This window comes from Mobula hypostoma, chromosome 24 (assembly GCF_963921235.1).
Source record: "Mobula hypostoma chromosome 24, sMobHyp1.1, whole genome shotgun sequence".
Taxonomy (NCBI): domain Eukaryota; kingdom Metazoa; phylum Chordata; class Chondrichthyes; order Myliobatiformes; family Myliobatidae; genus Mobula; species Mobula hypostoma.
Genome location: NC_086120.1, coordinates 47,999,581 through 48,020,988, shown reverse-complemented (window position 1 = coordinate 48,020,988; position 21,408 = coordinate 47,999,581). Strand labels below are relative to the sequence as shown.

General features: G+C 46.2%; 1 protein-coding gene across 1 annotated transcript in view; it reads left to right on the top strand.

Moving 5' to 3' along the window:
- The first annotated feature begins 9,747 nt into the window (after positions 1-9,747).
- Positions 9,748-21,408, top strand: part of fzr1a (fizzy/cell division cycle 20 related 1a) — a 55,289-nt gene continuing 43,628 nt past the window's right edge. The window contains exons 1-3 of the mRNA XM_063031994.1: positions 9,748-10,028; positions 12,832-12,944; positions 20,952-21,077. Coding sequence (XP_062888064.1) covers positions 9,893-10,028; positions 12,832-12,944; positions 20,952-21,077 — 375 coding nt within the window. The 5' untranslated portion in view covers positions 9,748-9,892. The remainder of the gene's footprint in view (positions 10,029-12,831; positions 12,945-20,951; positions 21,078-21,408) is intronic.

Genomic DNA, 21,408 nt, shown 5'->3' with positions numbered 1-21,408 from the left:
TTTTGTAATTTATTGTCATTTTACAGTTACAAGTAAAAGTTTGTGAACCCTTTGCAATTACCTGGTTTTCTGCATTAATTATTAAATGTGGCCTGATCCTCAAAGTCCCAATAATAGGCAAACACAGGACAGTCAATATAACATAGAAATACAGTTGTGTCAGTGAAAGAAGCTGTCCCAGAGCCTGTTGGTCCTGGCTTTTATGTTGAAGTAATGTTTCCCAGATGGTAGCAGCTGGAACAATTTGTGGTTGGGGTGACTCGGGTCCCCAATGATCCTTCGGGCCCTTTTTACACACCTGTCCTTGGAAATGTCCTGAATAGTGGAAAGTTCCCATCTACAGCTGCGCTGGGCTGTCCACATCACTCTGCAGAGTCCCGCAATTGAGAGGAATACAGTTCCCATACCAGGCAGTGATACAGCCAGTTGGGATGCTCTCAATTGTGCCCCTGTAGAAAGGACTTGAGGGCCCAAACCAAACTTCTTCAACTGTCTGAGGTGAAAGAGGCACTATTGTGCCTTTTTCACCATACAGCCAGTATGTACAGACCACGTGAGGTCCTCGGTGATGTGTATGCCGAGAAACGTAAAGCTGTTCACCCTCTCAACCCCAGATCCATTGATGTCAATAGGGGTTAGCCTGTCTCCATTCCTCCTGTAGTCCACAACCAACTCCTTTATTTTTGAGACATTGAGGGAGAGGTTGTTTTCTTGATACCGCTGTGTCAAGGTGATGACTTCTCTATAGGCTGCCTCATTATTATTTGAGATGAGGCCAATCAGTGTAGTATCATCAGCAAATTTAATTAGCAGATTGGAGCTATGGGTGGCAGAGAGTAAAGGAGAGGGCTTAGTACACAGCCCCGAGGGGCACCTGCGTTGAGGGGCGGAGGTGAGGGAGCCCACTCTTACCACCTGTTGGTGATCTGACAGGAAGCCCAGGATCCAGCTGCACAAGGCAGGGTGAGTTCTCTGAGCTTCTTGTCGAGCCTGGAGGGAATTATGGTGTTGAATGCTGAACTGTAGTCCAAGAACAGCATTCTCACATAAGCATCCTTCTTCTCCAGATGTGTAAGAACGGTGTGTAGAGCTGTGGCTACTGCGTCACCTGTCGATCGGTTGTGTCTGTAGGTGAATTGTAGGGGGTCCAGTGTGGGTGGAAGCAAGCTGCAGATGTAGTCCTTGACCAGCCTCTCAAAGTATTTGCTTATTATTGAGGTGAATGCGACAGGACGCCAGTCATTCAGACATGTTACCTTGGTCATTTTTGGTACAGGGACAATGATGGATGTTTTGAAGCAGGAGGGCACTCTACACTGGGAGAGGGAGAGATTAAAAATGTCTGTAAACATGTCTGCCAGTTGTGCCGTGCACGCTCTGAGTACCCGCCCTGGGATGCCGTCCGGTCCTGCAGCTTAGCGACTGTCCACCCATTGGAAACACCTGTGTACTTTGGCCTCAGAGATGACCAAGCTACAGGTCTCTTCAGGGACTCAGTGTTGGCAACAAATTGAGCGTAAAAAGGATTTAGCTCATCTGGGAGAGAGGCAGCAACATTAGAAACTTCACTCCGTTTAGCTATGAACTCTGCGATGGCGTGCAGACCTTGCCATAACCTGCATGTGTTGTTGGTGGAATGTTGTGTCTGGATCTTGTCGCTGTATTGTTGTTTCGCTGGCTTAATGACTTTGTGCAGATCATAGCAGCATTTCTTGAGTGCCTGTTGGTCACCGGCAGTGTAAGCTCTGTGTCCCGCAGTGAGTGCTACTGGCACGGAATTGTTTATCCAGGGTTTCTGGTTAGAATAGACCCTGACCGAGTTGTGGGGGACAACATTCTCGATGCTTTCGGAGGCATCCTCATCATGGAAGACATTCCAGTTCACTTCATCAAAGCAACCCTGTAGCATGGAGGCCGTTTGGTCAGACCAACAGCGGACAGTTTTAACTATGGCCATCTCTTGTTTCAGCTTCTGCCTGTACCTTGGCAGCAGCAAGACGGAGAAGTGATCCAATTTTCCGAATGGCAGACAGAGGAGCGCTTTGTAAGTGTTGCGGAAGGGAGAGTAGCAGTGGTCGAGTATGCTAACTCCCTGTGTGCTCACCTGGATGTGTTGACAAGGCTTCGGAGAGACTTTAGTCAGTGACACTCTTTTAAAGTCACTGGCGACGATGAAGGCAGCCTCCATGAAATATAAAGCGTTGCCCCTCCATCCTGAGGGTTACCTCATCGTGGCACAAGAGGAGACCGTGGACCAACATGTAAGACCAGGAATGGGAATTGGAATTAAGATGTTTGTTCACTGGGAAGTTCTGCTTTTGGCAGATGGAGCGGAGGTGCTCAACAAAGCGGTCCCCCAATTTATGATGGGTTTCACCAATGTAGAGGAGGCCCAGACACAATAGACGACCCCAGATTTGCAGGTGAAGTGTTGGCTCACCTGGAAGGACCTGTCTCCAATCCCCCTTTCCTCCAAGGCTTTCATCACCTCAGAAATTCATCAAACCTCAGACAAAAGCAATTTACTGTCATGCACTTCTACCATATTTAGATCTCAACTAATGCAACTTTCCCTTTTTTATATAAAAGCAGATACATGATAAAGGACCACAATCACCCAGGTTATGAGAAAGGACCCTCATTACCCAGGACATGCCCTCTTCTCACTGCTACCATCATCACCCCCGACATGACGAAAGACCCCCATCATCCAGGACATGATAAGGGACTGTCATCACCCGACATGATGAAAGACCATCATCACCCAGGGCATGCTCTCTTCTCATTGCTACCCTCGTCACCCAGGACATGATAAGGGACTGTCATGACCCCAGACATGATGAAAGACCCCCATCACCCAGGACATGATAAGGGACTGTCATCACCCCAGACATGATGAAAGACCCCCATCACCCAGGTCATGAGAAAGGACCCTCATTACCCGGGACATGCCCGCTTCTCATTGTTACCCTCGTCACCCGGGTCCTGGCCTCTTCTCATTGCTACCATCAAGTAAGAGCTACAGGAGCCTGAAGACACAACCTCAGTGTTTTAGGTACTGCGCCTTCCCCTCTGCTGTCAGAATTCTGAATGGTCAATGATCACTACATCACTATTTTGCTCTCTTATTGCACTGTTTGTATTTTGTGCTTGCACTCAACTGCTACCACACAACAATAAATTTCACGGTAACAGTGATAAACCTGGTTCTGATGTACATTTTTTCTCTGAACCAAATATAAAAATCTATTAATGATTGTTTAACCAAATTATTGCAAAATGTCATTTGTACACAACAAATACAAAAGCTTTAACTGCAATAATTGAGGCAAATGGGAGTTTTATTATTGGGTTGAGTTGTTCTCCAGTCCTGGCAATTTACTTACAAATGTTTTGTCACCATAACGAGGAGACATCATCTGTTAACTGGAGTTTTATTGTAATTACGTCATAACATAATATCATGACGTTCCTGTATTCAATATCTGTATTGAAAAATATTTACAATTTCTAAAAAGTTCTGCAACTAAAATATAACTTTCTGTTCTGTAGACCTATGAAGTAAACAGACAATACCTCACAGATTTCTTCAGCTTGACTGTCAACTGTTCTATCTGACATAATTTGGTTTGGTTGAGGAAATTCCTCCTGCCCAAGAACACTCAGCCATTCACTGTTAAAACTGTCACAATGTTTCTCACAGACATTGTGAAGTACGCAAAAGGCAATGATCATCGTTGGTTCTAGCTCAAGGCTACAATCGTTCCTCTTCAGGAGACACTGCCAACGTGCCTTGAGCTGTCTAAATGCATCATCTATTAAAGTCTGAGTTTGACTTAAACACAAGTTGATGGGGTGTTAACGTTTCAGTTTCTGAATATGGCTTCAGAACCCATTGATGCAGTGGATATGCAGAATAGCCTGTAATGGTTTTTGAACAGTCAGGGAACAATAATTTTTTAGTAGCCATTCTCCACAGAACAGAATTCCTCAGAAGTTCTGTATTGAGAGAACTACCGGAAAATCCAGTACACACAACCCTGAACTTCCCAGAGTCATCAACAACACATTGTAAAACAGAATGCCACCACTTTGTATTCAAACAATTTTTGTGATACTGTACTGGGCAGGAGCTATGATGGGATGTAGCAATGATCATTAGCAGCAGCACACGGGGGGAAATTCCACTTGCTGCCTAACACCTGAGCCCCAGTTTCAAATTCTCCATCAGAAGACAGCCTGAGGTACAACGGTTTGAGAAGAGATACAATGGCATGACATACCTCCCTTACACATTTACACATGGTTGAATGGCCTATCCCAAACAAATGGCTAATAGTTCTATATTCCACGTTTGTAGCAAGTCGCCAAAGTGCCACCACAACCCTCTTTTCGAGGGGCAGCACGATACGTAGGTGAGAAACCCTGGGCTTCAGTTTGTTACAGGTGTGAAAAAAAGTTTCCGCAGACATTCTGAAATTTTCCAACCAATCACTAAGTTGAAATTCCTTCAAAACCACATGTTCCCACCATTCTGAGTCTCTCGGTTTACACCAGGTTCTTGTGCAGCAGTTACAGATACCACCTCCACGTGCCAGCACCATCTGCAGACAAAGAGTAAAATCTTTACAATATAAGTATATGCATTTAGAGATACAGTGTCAAATGAGCCATACCACCGAGCAACCCACCTACCTAACCCAAGCCTAATCACATAACAACTTACACTGACCAATTAACCGGTACATCTTTGGACTGTGGGAGGAAACCCACACAGTCCTGGGGATAATGTACAAAATTCCTTAGAGACGGTGCTGGAATTTAAACTCCGGAATGCCCCAAGCTGTAATGGCATCGTGCTAACCACTATGGTTGCACTAACCTTAAACATACAAAAATACTGCAGGATTTGATGTATTTTTTATATAAAACTATATTTTGAAGGGAGTTCTTATTACAGCTAGTTCCTGTCTTAAGGTATCATTAGACCATAAGCAATAGGAGCAGAATTAGGCCATTCAGCCCATCAAGTCGGCTCCATCATTATGGCTGATTTACTATCCCTCTCAATCCCATTCTCCTGCCTTCTCCCCACAACTAATCAAGAACCAATCAATCTCCACTTTAGATATACACAATGACTATTTTCCCCAGAAATGAGGAGGAAAGGCTTTCACCCCATAACCTTTGATACCCTTACTAACCATGAACCTGTCAATCTCTGCTTTAAATATACCCAATGACTTGGCCTCCACAACCATTTGTGGTAATGAATTCCTCAGATTCGACATCCTCTGGCTAAAGACATTCCTCCTCATCTCTATTTTGAAGGGGTGTCCTTCAATTCTGAGCTTAGCATGCAAAAGAAAACATTGGCAATGATTTCATTCAATGTTGAACACTTTCCATTTCAGGCACTCAGTATCAGACGGAATTACTTTCGGGTCATCATAGGTTGTGCAGCAAACTGCAACAAAGATCTCTCCTGTTTTGCCAACAATATTTTACAGGAGAAGAAAAAATCCGGGTTACATACAATTTCGGAAGAAAACCTCCACAAAACCAACTTATTTAACTGTTAAAATAAATAGACCTACAGTGAGATCCAATAACCAGGAAGACTGTTCTGCGATGCTTAATGGAGAGCAAAGAGCATTTCGAGGCGCAGAAGAAGTCATGGTCACCCACTGCAATCAAGGAAAACGCCAGTTGTGACAACTACACGTCTCACTGGATCTGGACTTCTGAGGTCGAAGGAGTGGAACTGCCTCATTGCAGTGGCTTCTCCACTTTAAAAACTCTCCCACACAGGTTCCCTGTCATCGTTGGATACAAGACAACCAGCACTCAGAACTGATCTATCCAATATCCTCATCATCACTCTGCCCTTTTTATCTACTGATCATTATCATCATGGATTCTATACTGGAGCCCTGAGTCTGCAAATCTCTGCAGGTCTGCTGGGGAAATCAGCCCAATATCTGCAAAGCCCCAAGTCCACTGGAGGCTGGAAGCCTAAGATAGCCTATCCTGGGTTCAGAGAACTGTGTACATGCATAACTGGGATGAACATAGCTTGTTTTGCTATTGTTTGCTGTGTTCCGTGTCGTTCTGCTGAATATTGTAGACATGCTTTGTTGCCGCCAGAATGTGTGGTGACTTCAGACTGCCTCCAGCATGTTCTTAGGTTAAGGTAAAAAACACATTTACTTGTATGTTTTGATGTACATCTGATAACTAAACGCATCTGAATCTATCCTAAATGAGAGTAGCAAGTAAATCTCATGCTGCATAATTCTTAGATAATAAAGACAAATGCTAAAACAGAGGAGACGCACTGGTAATGGACAGGAAAGGGGCCTCTCCTCACAGATCGGAAAAAGCTGCAGAAAGTTGTAAACTCAGCCAGCTCCATCATGGGCACTGGCCTCCCCAGCATCGAGGACATCTTCAAAAGGTGATGCCTCAAAAAGGCTACATCCAGCATTAAGGACCTCCATCACCCATGACGTGCCCTCTTCTCATTGCTACCATCAGGAAGGAGATACAGGAGCCTGAAGACACACACACCAACACTTCAGGAATGGGCTCTTCCCCTCCACCATCAGATTTCTGAATGGACAATGAATCCATGTACACTACTTTTTTTTTGTTGCTCTCCTTTTATACTACTTAATTTATATCTTAATATATATTTCTTTTTGTAATTTATAGTTTTTTATTATTACATATTGCACTGTACTGCTGCCACAAAGCAACAAATGTGCAACATACGCCAGTGATATTAAACCTGATTCTGATTCATCATTTGATCAAGACAAACCCAGTTCCAGAATTGTTTAAACACATTTGCCTATTTTGCCCATCAGCTGTAGGTACATTCACAACACGCTGGAGGGACTCAGCAGGTCGGGCAGCATCCGTGGAAAAGATCAGTCAACGTTTCGGGCCGGAACCCTTCGTCAGGACTGTAGAGGGAGGGGGCAGAGGCTCTATAAAGAAGGTGGGGGGAGGGTGGGAAGGAGAAGGCTGGTAGGTTCCAGGTGAAAAACCAGTAAGGGGAAAGATAAAGGGGTGGGAGAGGGGAGGCAGGGAGGTGATAGGCAGGAAAGGTGAAGAAGGAATAGGGGAAAACACAATGGGTAGAAGAAGGAGGCGGAACCATGAGGGAGGTGATAGGCAGCTGGGGGAGGGGGCAGTGACATAGGGATAGGGGAAGGGAGGGGGAGGGAATTACCGGAAGTTGGAGAATCCGTTGTTCCTACCAAGGGGCTGGAGACCACCCAGACGGTATATGAGGTGTTGCTCCTCCAACCCGAGTTCAACCTCATCATGGCAGTAGAGGAGGCCAGATCCTTAGCTCTAGGTACAAGTACTTGGATCAATACATCTCGTCTGAAACACTTGTCTTATTACCCCCAAAACACTGCAACTTCTATTTGTCTCTGTTTCCAGTAACATTCAATATTCCTAATAATTCTGATCGGATTACAATTGTAAATCTTAATCCCATTTGTAGTGTTGGAATATTTCAAAGGGTATCAGTGGATTTGCTTTTTTCTCTTTCTAGTAGATTTGAGATTTTGACTGAAATAGATCCAAGCAAAGAACCACCAAGGTTACCATTCATTCTGACAACATGGATCTGCCTGGGAAGGCAAGTACTCCTGGCTGTCTGTTCCGACTGTCTCGCAGGCAGTCCCCAATTTAGAGTGGAGACACAAGTGACTGCAGCTGCTGGAATCCGGAGTAATACACGAAGCGCTGGAGAAAATCAGCGGGCAAGGCAGCACCTGTGGAGAAAAATGGACAGGTGACATTTTGGGTAAGATTATATCATCTTTGGCCCTACCACCTCCCAGCTTCTGACCCTCACCTGCCTGTCAACCCCATCTCAGTTGGACCTACACCTATCAACCGCCAGTTCTTGCTCCAGCTTTTTACACTGGCTAACTCGCTTCTGAACTCAGCCACAGATGGTCCCAAACCCAGCAGTGAAAGCAGGGTTGGACACGGGGCTAACAACCCCATCCATTAAAAACCCCCAGCTAAATGTCAACCTCATTCCTGGGAGAGGAAGGCTTCTCGCCTGGAATAGTTATGCAGTCGTGTGGAATTCTGTGGAAGCTGCAGGGCTGGTCACCATTCTATCATCCAGAACCACCACTGGGACATGGAAAAAGAATTAAGGAAAAGAAGATGGGAATGGAAAGGTCACGCTGCGTAAGCCAAGTACCAACATCACCAGGCAAGCGTTAACATGGAATCCCCAGAGAATGCAGGAGAGAGGCGGGCCAAAGAACGTCTGGCAACGCAACCCTGAGGCTGACACCAAGGAGATGGGCTACACCTGGGGACAACTTGAAAGAGGGCTCTGGCAAGCTGCTGGTGGCCTATAACCCAGTAGGGGTGATGGGCATAACTACGTTCCCTCTATCTTTCAGATCAGGTGAAGGGTTTCACCCTGAAATGCTGACTGGTCTTTGCTGCCTGATCCGCTAGTTCCCCCAGTGTCTTGAACGCTGAGCGCCCAAGTTGTGGCAGGTTTCCGTTTCGAAACCAGAAGCGAGCCTGCAGCTGCTGGAGTCAGAGAGCACAACACAGAAACAGGTCCTTCAGCCCATCTATTCTGTGCCAAAATGTTATTCTGCCTAGTTCCATCATCCTGCACCTGGACCATGGCTCTCCATATCCCTCTCGTCCATGTACTTATCCAATTTATTCTTAAACGGCGAAAATAAATCCAAATCCAGCAATCTGGCAGTTTATTCCATACTAAAATCTGGAGCAAGACAAACAAAACTGAGGGAGGAACTCCACAGATCAGGCAATACAGGTGGCGGGAACTGCCCGAACTGCAGAGTCATAAACACAAGAGATTCTGCAGACGCTGCAAATCAAGAGCATCACACACAAACTGCTGGAGGAATTCAGCAGGACCTGGTGAAGGGTCTCAGCCCGAAATTTTGACTGTCTATTGAGTTCCATAGCTACATAGCACATAGTGCTTTGTGTGTACTGAGCTGATAAATTCCTCGAGTCTATGTCTATGTCTATCCCTCTCTTCGTGCGTCCACATACATTCGTCACCCGAATTGGTTAACGCTGGGAAAGGAGAGGATGCCACAAAGCTGCTGTGATGGGAGAGCGAAAGGACATCTGCTGGCCTCACTGACTCAGAGTGTCTGTTCGGCCCTCCCTGCGCTGTTTGACCCGACACCACCTCTTCTGGGTTGTTGAGCCGCAGGGGTGAGGGGTGATTTGGAAAAGGACCCGTTCCCAACCAGCACAAGGTGACTGCAGCCGGTAAATTCATCTCGGATGGTCTGGAGACGTTCGTTTCTAAGTGCGGAGAGTCGGGCCGTCGCCCCGGTAACGGCGGGCGGGGGAGTCAGGCCGGTAACGGCGGGGAGGGGAGTCGGGCCGGGAACGGCGGGCGGGGGAGTCGGGCCGTCGCCCCGGTAACGGCGGGCAGGGGAGTCGGGCCGTCGCCCCGGTAACGGCGGGCAGGGGAGTCGGGCCGTCGCCACCCCTCCCCTTACCAAAGTCATCTTCTTCTGTCGCTGCTGGAAGTAGCGCCTGATGCGCAGCCTGCGCCACGCGTCGCTCCTCCTGCCGGTGCCCGCAGCAACCCGCACGGCCCGGCGCCTGGCGAGCAGCGACAGCAGCAAGAACAGCAACGGCACCGCCGCCTCCGCCATACTCGGGGCCGGAAATCCTCGCCGTCCACTGACCCGGAAATAGCCCTGCTAGCATCCCTGCGCTTGCCGCCGACCAAGCGATCGGAGCCGGACTCACTGAAGATCAAAGTCCAAATGAGAGTCGGCAAATACGACAGGCGTCACGTTGCCAAGGGAACCCGCCGTCAGGCGGCTGATCGGCGGAGTCCTGTATGTCTCCGTGGCAACGGCGCACTTCCTGCGCCGGTTTGAATTCCAGTGACGTCACAAAGGTAACGGTCGGGCCGCCGGAAGGAGGGAAGCCATGTTGTGCGGAAGGCTGGGCTGAGCCTCGGAGCCGGGCCGCAGGTAACTGGGGGGGTAGGGGACTGTGTGTGGGACCGGGTCCGGTCAGCAGGGGAGGGGACAGTGTGTGGGACCGGGTCTAGTGACCAGGGGAGGGGAGTGTGTGTGGGGCCGGTCAACAGTGGAGGGGACTGTGTGTGGGGCCGGTCAACAGTGGAGGGGACTGTGTGTGGGGCCGGTCAACAGGGCAGGGGAAAGTATGTGGGGCCAGATCCGGTAGGAGAGGGGAGTGTGTGTGGGACCAGGTCCAGTGACCAGGGGAGGGGAGTGTGTGTGGGACCGGTCAGCAGGGGAGGGGAGTGTGTGTGGGACTGGTCAGCAGGGGAGGGGAGTGTGTGTGGAGCCGGTCAGCAGGGGAGGGGAAAGTGTGTGGGGCCAGGTCCGGTAGGAGAGGGGAGTGTGTGTGGGACCAGTCAGTAGGGAGGGGAGCGTGTGTGTAGGACCAGGTCTGGTAGGGGAGGGGAGTGGGTGTGGGACTGGTCAACAGGGGAGGGGACTGTGTGTGGGGCCGGTCAACAGGGGAGGGGAAAGTGTGTGGGGCCAGGTCCGGTAGAAGAGGGGAGTGTGTGTGGGACCAGGTCCGGTAGGAGAGGGGAGTGTGTGTAGGACCAGGTCCGGTGACCAGGGAAGGGGAGTGTGTGTGGGACCGATCAGCAGGTGAGGGGAGTGTGTGTGGGACTGGTCAGCAGGGGAGGGGAGTGTGTGTGGAGCCGGTCAACAGGGGAGGGGAAAGTGTGTAGGGCCAGGTCCGGTAGGAGAGGGGAGTGTGTGTGGGACCAGTCAGTAGGGAGGGGAGCGTGTGTGTAGGACCAGGTCTGGTAGGGGAGGGGAGTGGGTGTGGGACTGGTCAACAGGGGAGGGGAGTGTGTGTGGGACCGGTCAACAATGGAGGGGACTGTGTGTGGGACCAGGTCTGGAAGGGGAGTGTGTGTGGGACCAGGTCCAGTAAGGGAGGGGTGTGTGTGTGGGTCCAGTAACCAGGGGACGGGAAAGTGTGTGGGACTATGTCCGGTTATCAGGGGAGGGGAATGTGTGTGGGACCAGTTCCGGTTACCAGGGGAGAAAAGTGTATGTGGGATCAGTCAGCGGGGCTGTAGGACTGGGAACAGTAACCAGGGGAGGGGAAAAGGTTCGGTCTGTGGCAGGTAACGTGGTGGCTATGTGTGTCATGGCTAGCTGTTGTACAAGGTATGCTCCCCGGGTGAGTCATCATGCCGGTGTGTGTGTTGATCATAACTATATTTGCTGTGTGTGACTGATGTTCTAGGGAAGACAACCTCCGGCCCCCGCCAAACCAGTGAGACTGAGGCGCCTTCCCGCCCCAAAGCCCTGTTTGTGTGGGTGCTGTGTAATTTGCTACACGACTACAAATTAGTGCCAGGAAATAACAGACAGTCCACTGCATACAATTAAGAGATTATATTTATGAATCTTAATTTGGCTAAAGGATTAGTAAAGAAAAGAACAAGAAAATGAAAAGGGCCCATTTTGGTGAAACAGTCAAATGTGTATTGGTGCTCAAAGTTTCTCCATAGGCACTGATCCTCAATCAATCTCGTCCCTGGCTTCGTCGAATCACGGTCCTGCTTCAGGTAGAATCCTACGACCGCTTCTCTCCTCTCGTACAAAAGCCCCAAGCCCAACCTCAGTGTCCCTCACCAGAGAAACCTCCTCTTAACTCAACCATCCTAATTGGATGGCACACATTTCTTCTCACCTCTTATCTCCAACAATAACCCAAACAAGCTGGAAACAGTACAGACTGCTTTTGCAGAACTGCTAAATGAAATACGTACAGCAACACTGTAAAAATGTGAACCAGAGCATTACATTTGTTTTGCAGCTTGGCCCTTAGAGTAATGCTCTTTTGTTTGGCTGTGTTCATGTACTGTAGAATGATAATTGAACCCGAACTTGGATTTGTATTTGAGGTACCCAGTGTCTGGGCTACAGTTCCAGGATGGGTCACGTTGTTGGACTCTGTTTGTGGTGGGTACCTGGTGTTGCGGATATTGCCCCAGAGTGGATCACAGTGCTGTTCTCTCCATGTGTGGCTAGGCCCTGATGTTGGGGATACAGCCCCAGGGTGGGACACTGTGCTGGGCTCTGTGGGTTTGTTGTGTACCTGGTGTTGGGGACAATGGTGAACCTGGTCTCGGCAGGTACTTGGTGTCTGGGTTACCACTCAGTCTTGGGGGATGCCCTGTGCCAGAGGTTCTGACTGTGCTTGGTGCTGGTGGGTAGTTGGTGTACGCGGTACAGCCCCTGGGGCAGTGATAGTGTTGGAAGGTGAGGGTGTGCCTGGCTCTGGCAGGTACCTGGTGTCTGGGCTACAGTCCCGGGGTGAGTCACAGTGCTTGGCTCTGTGTGTTTGAGTGGGTTGGAATTGGTGAATAAAAGGTGTCGAGGGCATGGCCCCAGGGTGGGAACTCAGTGTTGTGTTGTGTGTGGCAGGTTGTTGATATCTGGGATCATGTTTACATCACTCCTGCTGAAGATGGCTATGTAAACAAGGCAACACATTACATACTGAGTAACAGTTGTTGGAAATCTGAAATAAAAATATTACAAGTGTGTGGATGTGGCGATATCTATGGAAAGAGGGTGAGAAGGCATTTCAGTTCAACCCTCTTTTGTTAGAAAATATGCAAAGAATGATTTATCAGAATATCCATTGGTTTATCCTCGGTGCTGTTGCTGTAGAATTGCCCAGATTTATCCTCAGTGCTGTTGGCACAGAAATCACACAACATGGCCAAAAGCTTGTATTTGCTTTTAAGAAATGACTTCTCTTTCCTGATTTCAGAGCTGATATCTTTGGAAAACTACTGTCATTTTTCTCCTCTAATTATGGATCAAGACTATGAAAGGCGTCTTTTACGACAAATTAATGTTCAGAATGAAAATACAGTTCCTTGTGTAAGTACCATTTGTGTTAAAGTAATGTTCAATGTAATCCACCCTGTTTTTATTGGCACGGTGAAGAAGAAGGAAGCCCCTAACTCCAAGCGGAGTCATCGGGACGCTGTCGTGACGGTGCTTTTTTTTCTAGCAGGCTTTCTCATTTTTACGAGGCCGAGTTGCTAGCTCAACGCTCAACCCAGCACGGATGCAAAGCGTGCAAGGCAGCCGGCTGGATTCAAACTTGGGAGCCTTTGCTCCGAAGTCCGGCGCTGATGCCACTACGCCACCGGCCGGCTAATTGGCATGGTGAATTACTGGAAATTATTTCATACCTTTGAAACTTCTGGGATGTAATCCTTTGCCAATGACTGACAACTTACGTCTGTGAGTTCCTGCAGCATTAGAGCACCCTAATACGGTGATATGATCTTTTAATACCTTATAATCTGTTGGTGATCCTATATCCTTGAGGCTCAATGATTATCAATCATGTATGTCAATAATTTGGACAATGGGATTAATAGATTTGTGGCTAAATTTGCTGATGATACAAAGATAGGTGGAGGAGCGGGTAGTGTTGTGGAAACAGACTGGAGAGAGACTTAAATAGTGTAGGGGAATAGGCAAAGAAGAGGCAAATGAAATACAATGTTGGAAAGTTTATTGTCATGCACTTTGGAAGAAATAAACGGGCAGACTACTATTTAGATGGGAAGAGAATTCAAAATGCAGAGACGCAAAGGGACTTGGGAGGCCTTGTGCAGGATACCCTAAAGTTAATCTCCAGGTTGAGTCAGTGGTGAAGAAGGCACATGCATTGTTGGCATTCATTTCTGGAGGTATTGAATGTAAGAGCAGGGCCGGGGTGTTGAGGCTCTGTAAGGCACTCATTATACCACACTTAGAGCATTGTGTGCAGTTTTGGCCTTCTTATTCAGCTATTCAGGATTGGGTGTTGTGCAATGAAATAAATTGATTAGAGAGCTTAAGGTAAAAGAACCCGGAAGAGGAAGTGATCATAATATGATCAAATTCATCCTGAAATTTGAGAATGAGAAGCTAACGTTAGGTGTCTCAGTATTGCAGTGATTAAAGGGAATTACAGAGTCATGAGAGAGGAGTTGGCCAGAATTGATTGGAAAAGAACACTGGCAGGGATAATGGCAGAGCAGCAATGGCTGGAATTTCTGGAAACAATTTGGAAGACACAGGATATACGCATGCCAAGGTGGAAGCACACTAAAGGCAAGATGACACAACTGTGGCTAACAAGAGAAGTCAAAGCCAACATAAAAGCCGCAGGAAGGGCACATATAATAGAGCAAAGATTATTTGGAAGTTACAGAATTGGGATGCTTTTAAAAATCATCAGAAGGCAACTAAAAAAGTCACTAAGGTAAAGATGGAATATGAAAGTAAGCTAGCCAATAATATTAAAGAGGATACGAAATGTTTCTTCAGATAAAGTGTAAAAGCGAGGCAAGAATGGATATTGGACCAAGGGAGAATGATGCTGGAGAGGTAATAATAAGGGACAAAGAAATTACAGACAAACTGTATAAGTATTTTGCATCAGTCTTCCCTGTGGAAGATACTAACAATATGGTGGAAGTTCCAGGTCTCAGGGGTCATGAAATGTGTGAAGTTACCATTCTGGGGAGAAAGTTCTTTGAAAACTGAAAGTAGATAAGTCACCTGGACCAGATGGTGTGCACACCAGCATTCTGAGGGATTGTGAAGGCATTAGTAATGATCTTTCAAGAAATGAGATTCTGGAATGGTTCCAGAAGACTGGAAATTTGCAAATATCACTCCAATCTTCAAGAAAGGAGAGGGGCAGAAGAAAAACTATAGACCAGTTAGTCTGCCTTCAGTGGTTGAGAAGATGTTGGAGTCAATCATTAAGGATGAGGACTCAGGATACCGGGAGGCACATGATGAAATAGGCCACAGTCGGCATGGTTTCCTCAAGGGAAGATCTTGCCTGACAAATCTGTTGGAATTCTTTGAAGAAATAACAAGCAGGATAGACAAAGGAGAAACAGTTGATGCTGTTTACTTGGATTTTCAGAAGGCATCTGACAAGGTGCCACACATGAAGCTGCCTAAAGCCCAATTTATACTTGTGCGTCAAATTGACGGCGTAGCCGCATACCCTATGCCGTAGCCTGACGTGCACCTCCCCAAAAATGTTACTACGTGTCGCGGCGACGCAGACCGCAACAACTGTGATTGGTCCGCTTGGTAGCATCGCATTTCCTTCTACGCCGCAATAGCTTCCATTTGGGCGACTGAAGGGCAGGGAAGGAACTCTGGCTGCAATGCTTTCCATAAAGCTTTACAGACCTCCGAAATTATGGAGGACCCTGTGCTTGACGCCAGTTTGTAGCTAGCTGCTACAGCCTGTTGACTTCCACCTGAAGCTAAAACTTGATTGGTGATTGCCAGTCTCTGAGTATACTGTGCGTACACTGATACAAAATAAGTGGTGGGAGACGATGAACCAAATCGTCAAATCTACCTGCCGACATCTGAAAAATCTGGAAATGCATTTCCTCGTGCGTGTCTCTCTTAGTGGCCGGACAAGCACAGAAAATTCACCCTCCAGTTTCAGTTGCCATTGTTTGAAGTTTGAGTTTCTTCGTGTTGAGTTTCAACACGAAGAAACTCAACACACTGGCAAAGAAACTCCACCGCCAACTAGCGTTTTGGCGGTGAATTGCAGAGAGACGCAGACACACCAATGCACAAGTATAAATGCTCACAAGGGCGTAGCCCACTTGCGTAAGGCTACTGCGTAAGCTAGTACGCACAAGTATAAATCAGCCTTAACAAGCTACAGGTATTACAGGAAAGATTCTAGCATGGATAAAGCCCTGGCTGATTGGCAGGAGGCAAAGAGTGGGAATAAATGGAGCCTTTTCTGCCTGACTGCCGGTGACTAGTGGTCTGTATAGGGGCTGATTCTTTTTGTTATATATAAATAATTTGAATGATGGAATTGATGGCTTTGTTGTAAAGTTTGCAGATTATATGAAGATAGTTTGCGGGGCAGGTAGTTGAGGAAGTAGAGAGGCTACAGAAGGACTTGGATTAGAAGAATACACAAAAAAATGCCAGATGCATACAGTGTCGGGAAGTGTATGGTCATGCACTTTGGTAGATGAAATGAAAGAGTTCACTGTCTTCTAAATGAAGAGAGATACAAAAAACTGAGACACAAAGGGACTTGGGAGTGCTTGTGCAGGATTTCCTAAAGGCTAATTTGCAGGTTGAGTCTGTGGGGAGGAAGGCATTCATTTCAGGAGGACTAGAATATAAAAGCAAGGATGTAATGTTGAGACTTTATAAAGCACTGGTGAAGCCTCATTTGTAGTATTTTGAGCAGCCTTATCTTACAGTGTGCTGAACTGGAGAAGGCTGAAAGGAGATTCACGAAAATGATTCCAGGGTTAATTGGCTTGTCATATGAAGAGCAATTCCCTCTGCACCTCTGATGTTTGAACCTTCTCGCTATTTAGATAATAGTCCGCACAATTGTTCCTTTTACCAAAATGCATCGTCATGCATTTCCCGACTCTATATTTCATCTGCCATTTCTTTTTACCCATTCTTCCAATTTGTCGAAGTCTTGCTCCACTCGCATTGCTTCCTCAGCACTGCCTATCTTCGTATCATCCGCAAACTTTGCCACAAAGCCATCAATTCCATTATCCAAACCCTTGACAAACAATGTGACAAGTAGCGGTCCCAATACTGACCCCTGAGGAACACCACTAGTCACTGGCAGTCAACCAGAAAAGGTCCCCTTTATTCCCACTCGCTGCCTCCTGCCTGTCAGCCCTTCCTCTAACCAGGCCAGTATCTTTCCTGTAACGCCAGAGGACTTTATCTTGTTAAGCAGCCTCATGTGTGACACCTTATTATTAAATGCCTTCTGAAAATCCAAGTAAATGACATCCACTGCCTATCCCTTTGTCCACCCTGGTTGTTACTTTCTTGAAGAATTCTGACAGATTTGTCAGGCAAGATTTCCCAATACAGAACCCATGTTGACTTTGATTTATTTTATCATTTGTCTCCAAGTACCCCAAAACCTCATCCTTAATAATAGACGCCATCACTTTCCCAACCACTGAGGTTAGGCTAACTGGCCTAAAATTTACTTTCTTTTATCTTCCTCTATTCTTAAAGAGTGTGACATTTGCTATTTTCCAGTCCTCTGGGACCATGCCAGAATCAAGAGAAAGATCACGACCAATGCATCCGTTATCTCTTCAGCATCTCTTAACCTCTTGACTCTTAATCTCTTTCAGGACTCTGGAATGTAGTCCATCTGGTCCAGGTGACTTATCCTCCTTAAGACCTTTGAGTTTGCTGTGCACTTTTTCCTTTATAATAGCAATGGCATTTACTCTTGCTTCCAGACGCTCACAGATTTCAGCACACTGCTGGTGTCTTCCACAGTGAAGACAGATACAAAGTACCCGTTAAGTTCATCTGCCATTTCTTTGTCCCCATTACGACCTCACCAGCATCATTTCCCAATGGTCCAATATCAACTCTCTTCTCCCTTTTACTCTTTATATAATTGGGGGAAAAAAAACTTCTGAGTACCCTGCTTTATATTATCGGCTAGTTTGTCCTCATGTTTCATCTTTTTACATAGCTTTTTTTAGTTGCCTTTTGTTGAATTTTGAAAACTTCTTCCCCTGTGGCATGTACCTGTCCTGTGCCTTGTGAACTATTCCCAGAGCCACCTGCCATCCTCTTCAGTTCCCTACGCTTCTGAGCCACAGGACCAGACTCAGTGCCAGAGGCATGGCCACTGTTACTTCCTTCCCCCAGGTAGGTATCTCTCTCACACCCTCCAGCAGATAGGTCCCCATTGAGTGGGATGGCCACAGAGGTGCTCTCTACTATCTGATGTTCTTCCTTCCCTCTCCTGACTCACTCATTTATCTGTCTCCTGTAGCCTTAGGGTGACTACCTCCCTGAAGCCGTCATTGTCGTGGCTGTCCCTCGAGGTCGAGGATGATGGTCTCTGTTCTGAAGAAGTGGCCCACAGAGTGAAGACGCCTGTGCGTGTATTTGTTTAACGTGTGCTTGATGTTGCACTCCAAGAAGCACACGATACTTCACAAATTAACCAACTGATTCCAATGGCAAGGAAGCCACGACGATTGAAGCTGATGGATTTTTTTTGCTCAAATTGTCGTGACGGCCTTCACAGCCATTGAGTTCAAAGTAACTTTGTCCACCTATTCCACCGTTGAGGTCTTGGTTGGATTGTTCTTTGTCAGGGATCTCACCCTCGACCTTACCACCATGGGTGACCCTACCAGGAGCATAGCTCCAGACGGCATCGCTCTCGGGATCACAGAACCACACAAGCTTTTCCACCACGACAAGGTGACAGTCCACGGAAAAGCTCCCTGAAGTTCCTGTTTATCAAAGGTTCAATTTAATGTCAGAGAAATGTGTACAATATACATCCTGAAATGCTTTTTCTTCACAACCATCCACGAAAACAGAGGAGTGTCCCAAAGAATGAATGACAGTTAAATGTTGGCACCCCAGAACCCCCCCCAGAACCCCTCTCTCCTGTGCGTAAGTGGCAGCAAGCAACAATTCCCCCTCCCCTCACCGGCAAAAAGAAGCATTGGCACCCACCAATGAGTACTCAGAGACTTCATGTTTCACCGAGTGTACAACATACCACAGGCCCTCCCTCTCTCTCCCTAGTAAGGAAGGAGGAGGTCTCTCTGTTTTCGCAGCGAGCGGGGTGACATAACAAACAACTCACTGGTTTACGATGTTAAAAGTCTGTTACATTGGTTTGTTCAGAGCTCTGTGCCTGAAGATCTCAAAGATCTCAGGTCTCCAGGCACACTGCTTTAGATATTTCGACTCCCCCCAATGACACAGACGTGTCTCCTGCCGTGACACAGACGTGTCTCCTGCCGTGACACAGACCCTCGATTCGCCTGTCTGCAGAGCCCTGAGATCCTAGGCTTCCAAACCTGAGATGGACTCTGGGGGGTCTTTGGGGTTCTAACATTTAACTCGTTCATTCTTGGGGCATTCCTCTGTTTTCGTGGATGGTTGCGAAGAAAAAGCATTTCAGGATGTATATTGTACACATTTCTCTGACATTAAATTGTACCTTTGAACTCTTAGGCTGAGCCCTTGGTATGCCGAACAATGGCCAGTTATGAAACCCCGAAAGCGGGTCCCATTCCCGCAAAGAACCGATGTTGGCGTGCAACTCCAGGTCAGGGTCTTCAAAAGAACCCTGAAAGGGAAAAATAAAGATGTTAAAGATGGAAATGGAGCTGTTTCTGAAGATGCAAGCAAAGGAGTCGCCGTTTAGCGCCATCATCACTCTGCTCTGCCTCCTGCTATCAGTGCTTCGCTTTCCCTAAGAAGCTGAAGGTCTTCGAGCTACAGCTCCAGTACCCAAACATGGTCTCTAAGGAGCTGCATCTTGATGCACCTGTTGCAGTTGTGGCCATCAAGGAGGCTACTAGTCTCCTGGAAATCCCACATCTGACACCCTGAACAGAACACTGGCTCTGTAGAGACACCCCTGTTCTCTTTTGAGTTAATTGAAATAAGAAAAGGAATGAACTTACCTTGTCCCTGCCTGTTCTTGCCAAAGCCCTGACGAGCCAAAGCCTTACTACTCATCAGACTACTCCGATGACCGTTCCACTAGGCGATTTTTCTCTTTTATAAAGACTGGGTTTTTAAAGCTCTTCGCCAGACTTGCGCAAGAATGCTCCTGTCGCACCTGCGCAATACTCCAATCTTGTATAGATCATGTATGGTATTTACGCTTTACAACACTAAAGCACTTCCTTTATTCAATGAAGACATGACTGGGGCTGGAAAAGCAGAGGTTATAAAAATAAATACAGAGGAACGTCTTGCTTCTTTTAAAGATCGTGTCAACAACTGATTCTAATGGCACCACCAAAACAGTGATATGGGTTGGTGCAGCGACATGGGAAATTTAAAATTAGGCTGGTTGAAAATTATGTCCAAACCAGTGGTGGAACTGGATTACCAATTGCCAGATTGGACCTGTGGTCAAATACAGGTGGTCAACCTGTATTTTTTGTGTTAGCATTATGCCTTTGTCCATTTTGACTAAAAGTTAATGGAAGAAAATGCTGCTAAAATGGTGAAAGCATTTGAAAAGTCTAAAGCAATAACCAAATTCTTGCCTTTGTATTTAAAAGACAGGAATACTAGAAAGTAAATGTGTAACCAGTTACTCTACATACACCACTCATACCATAGCTGGAGTATTGTCAACATACAAGTGTCGCTCTTTGGATATTGTGCATTCAGCTGGTCTAGCATAGAATTACCTGAATCATACTTAGCTCTATAAGTATAGTTAGTGTAATCTTTCTTTATTAAAATGTTAATCAGGAAGAGTTGTTGAAAGAAAGCCAATTGTCTTTGTGGTGGTTAGTGAAGGGTTGGAGGGAATGGTTTTAAAACTTGGGTCAATTCTTTCAAGAGCAAAGACTGAAAATGCTTGCAAACTTGTGCAGAAAAATAATCTTCTGGAGGATAAATGCCAAAGGAAGGATTGGCATTTTAGGTCAGGAACCTGAATCAGAAATTATCATCCTTTTCCAAATAGGACTTTTTGCCCATTTCAATTGATATCCCATCTTTTTTGCTAATTGTAAACAATTCCTGTTAATAAGGGAAAATGTGTATTGGTTATAAATCCTATTTCCCATTTGGAAAATGACTAGAATATTAACTATTTTCTCTGAACAGAAGTTCAGTTACTGCTTTTTTCCAGAATTCATTGAATTGCAGTAATTAAATGTTCAGGTTTTTTGAACACGAATCAAATGTTAAAAATTAAGTAGTAGTTAATATAAGGCAGTATAAAGCTATTAAATTTAATTACTCTACAGCTTTACTACAAAAACACATTTTGAAACAGTTTGGCTTGAACTTAATGTCATTTTCCTTTTTTTGATTTTTTTTTTGCAGATATCAGAAGTTAGAAGAACATTAACACCTTCCAATTCACCAGTATCATCACCAAGTAAAAGTGGTGACCGCTTTATTCCATCAAGAGCAGCTGCTAACTGGAGTATAAACTTCCACAGAATAAATGCAAGTTCTTTTCATAATCATTTGGTTTTGCAGATATAATGGTGGTAAAAGTACATTAAGGAGTAGACTGTGATGACTGAGCCCTCCAGTCAAGAGGCTACTGTGATAATTGGCTTCAGAATACTGACCGACTACATCTGAATCCATTTGATGAAAATATAGCCTGGATATGTGATTCTTCATTCTAATTTCAATGAAGTTACCAGGTTCTTTTTCTGAATGGAATAAGTAGAAGCCATTGTCGTAATTGATTAACCAAGTTTCTGTTAAATAAATCCCATCTTCTCTGGACAATAGAAGTACATGGCTACACACTACACACTTGGTTTGT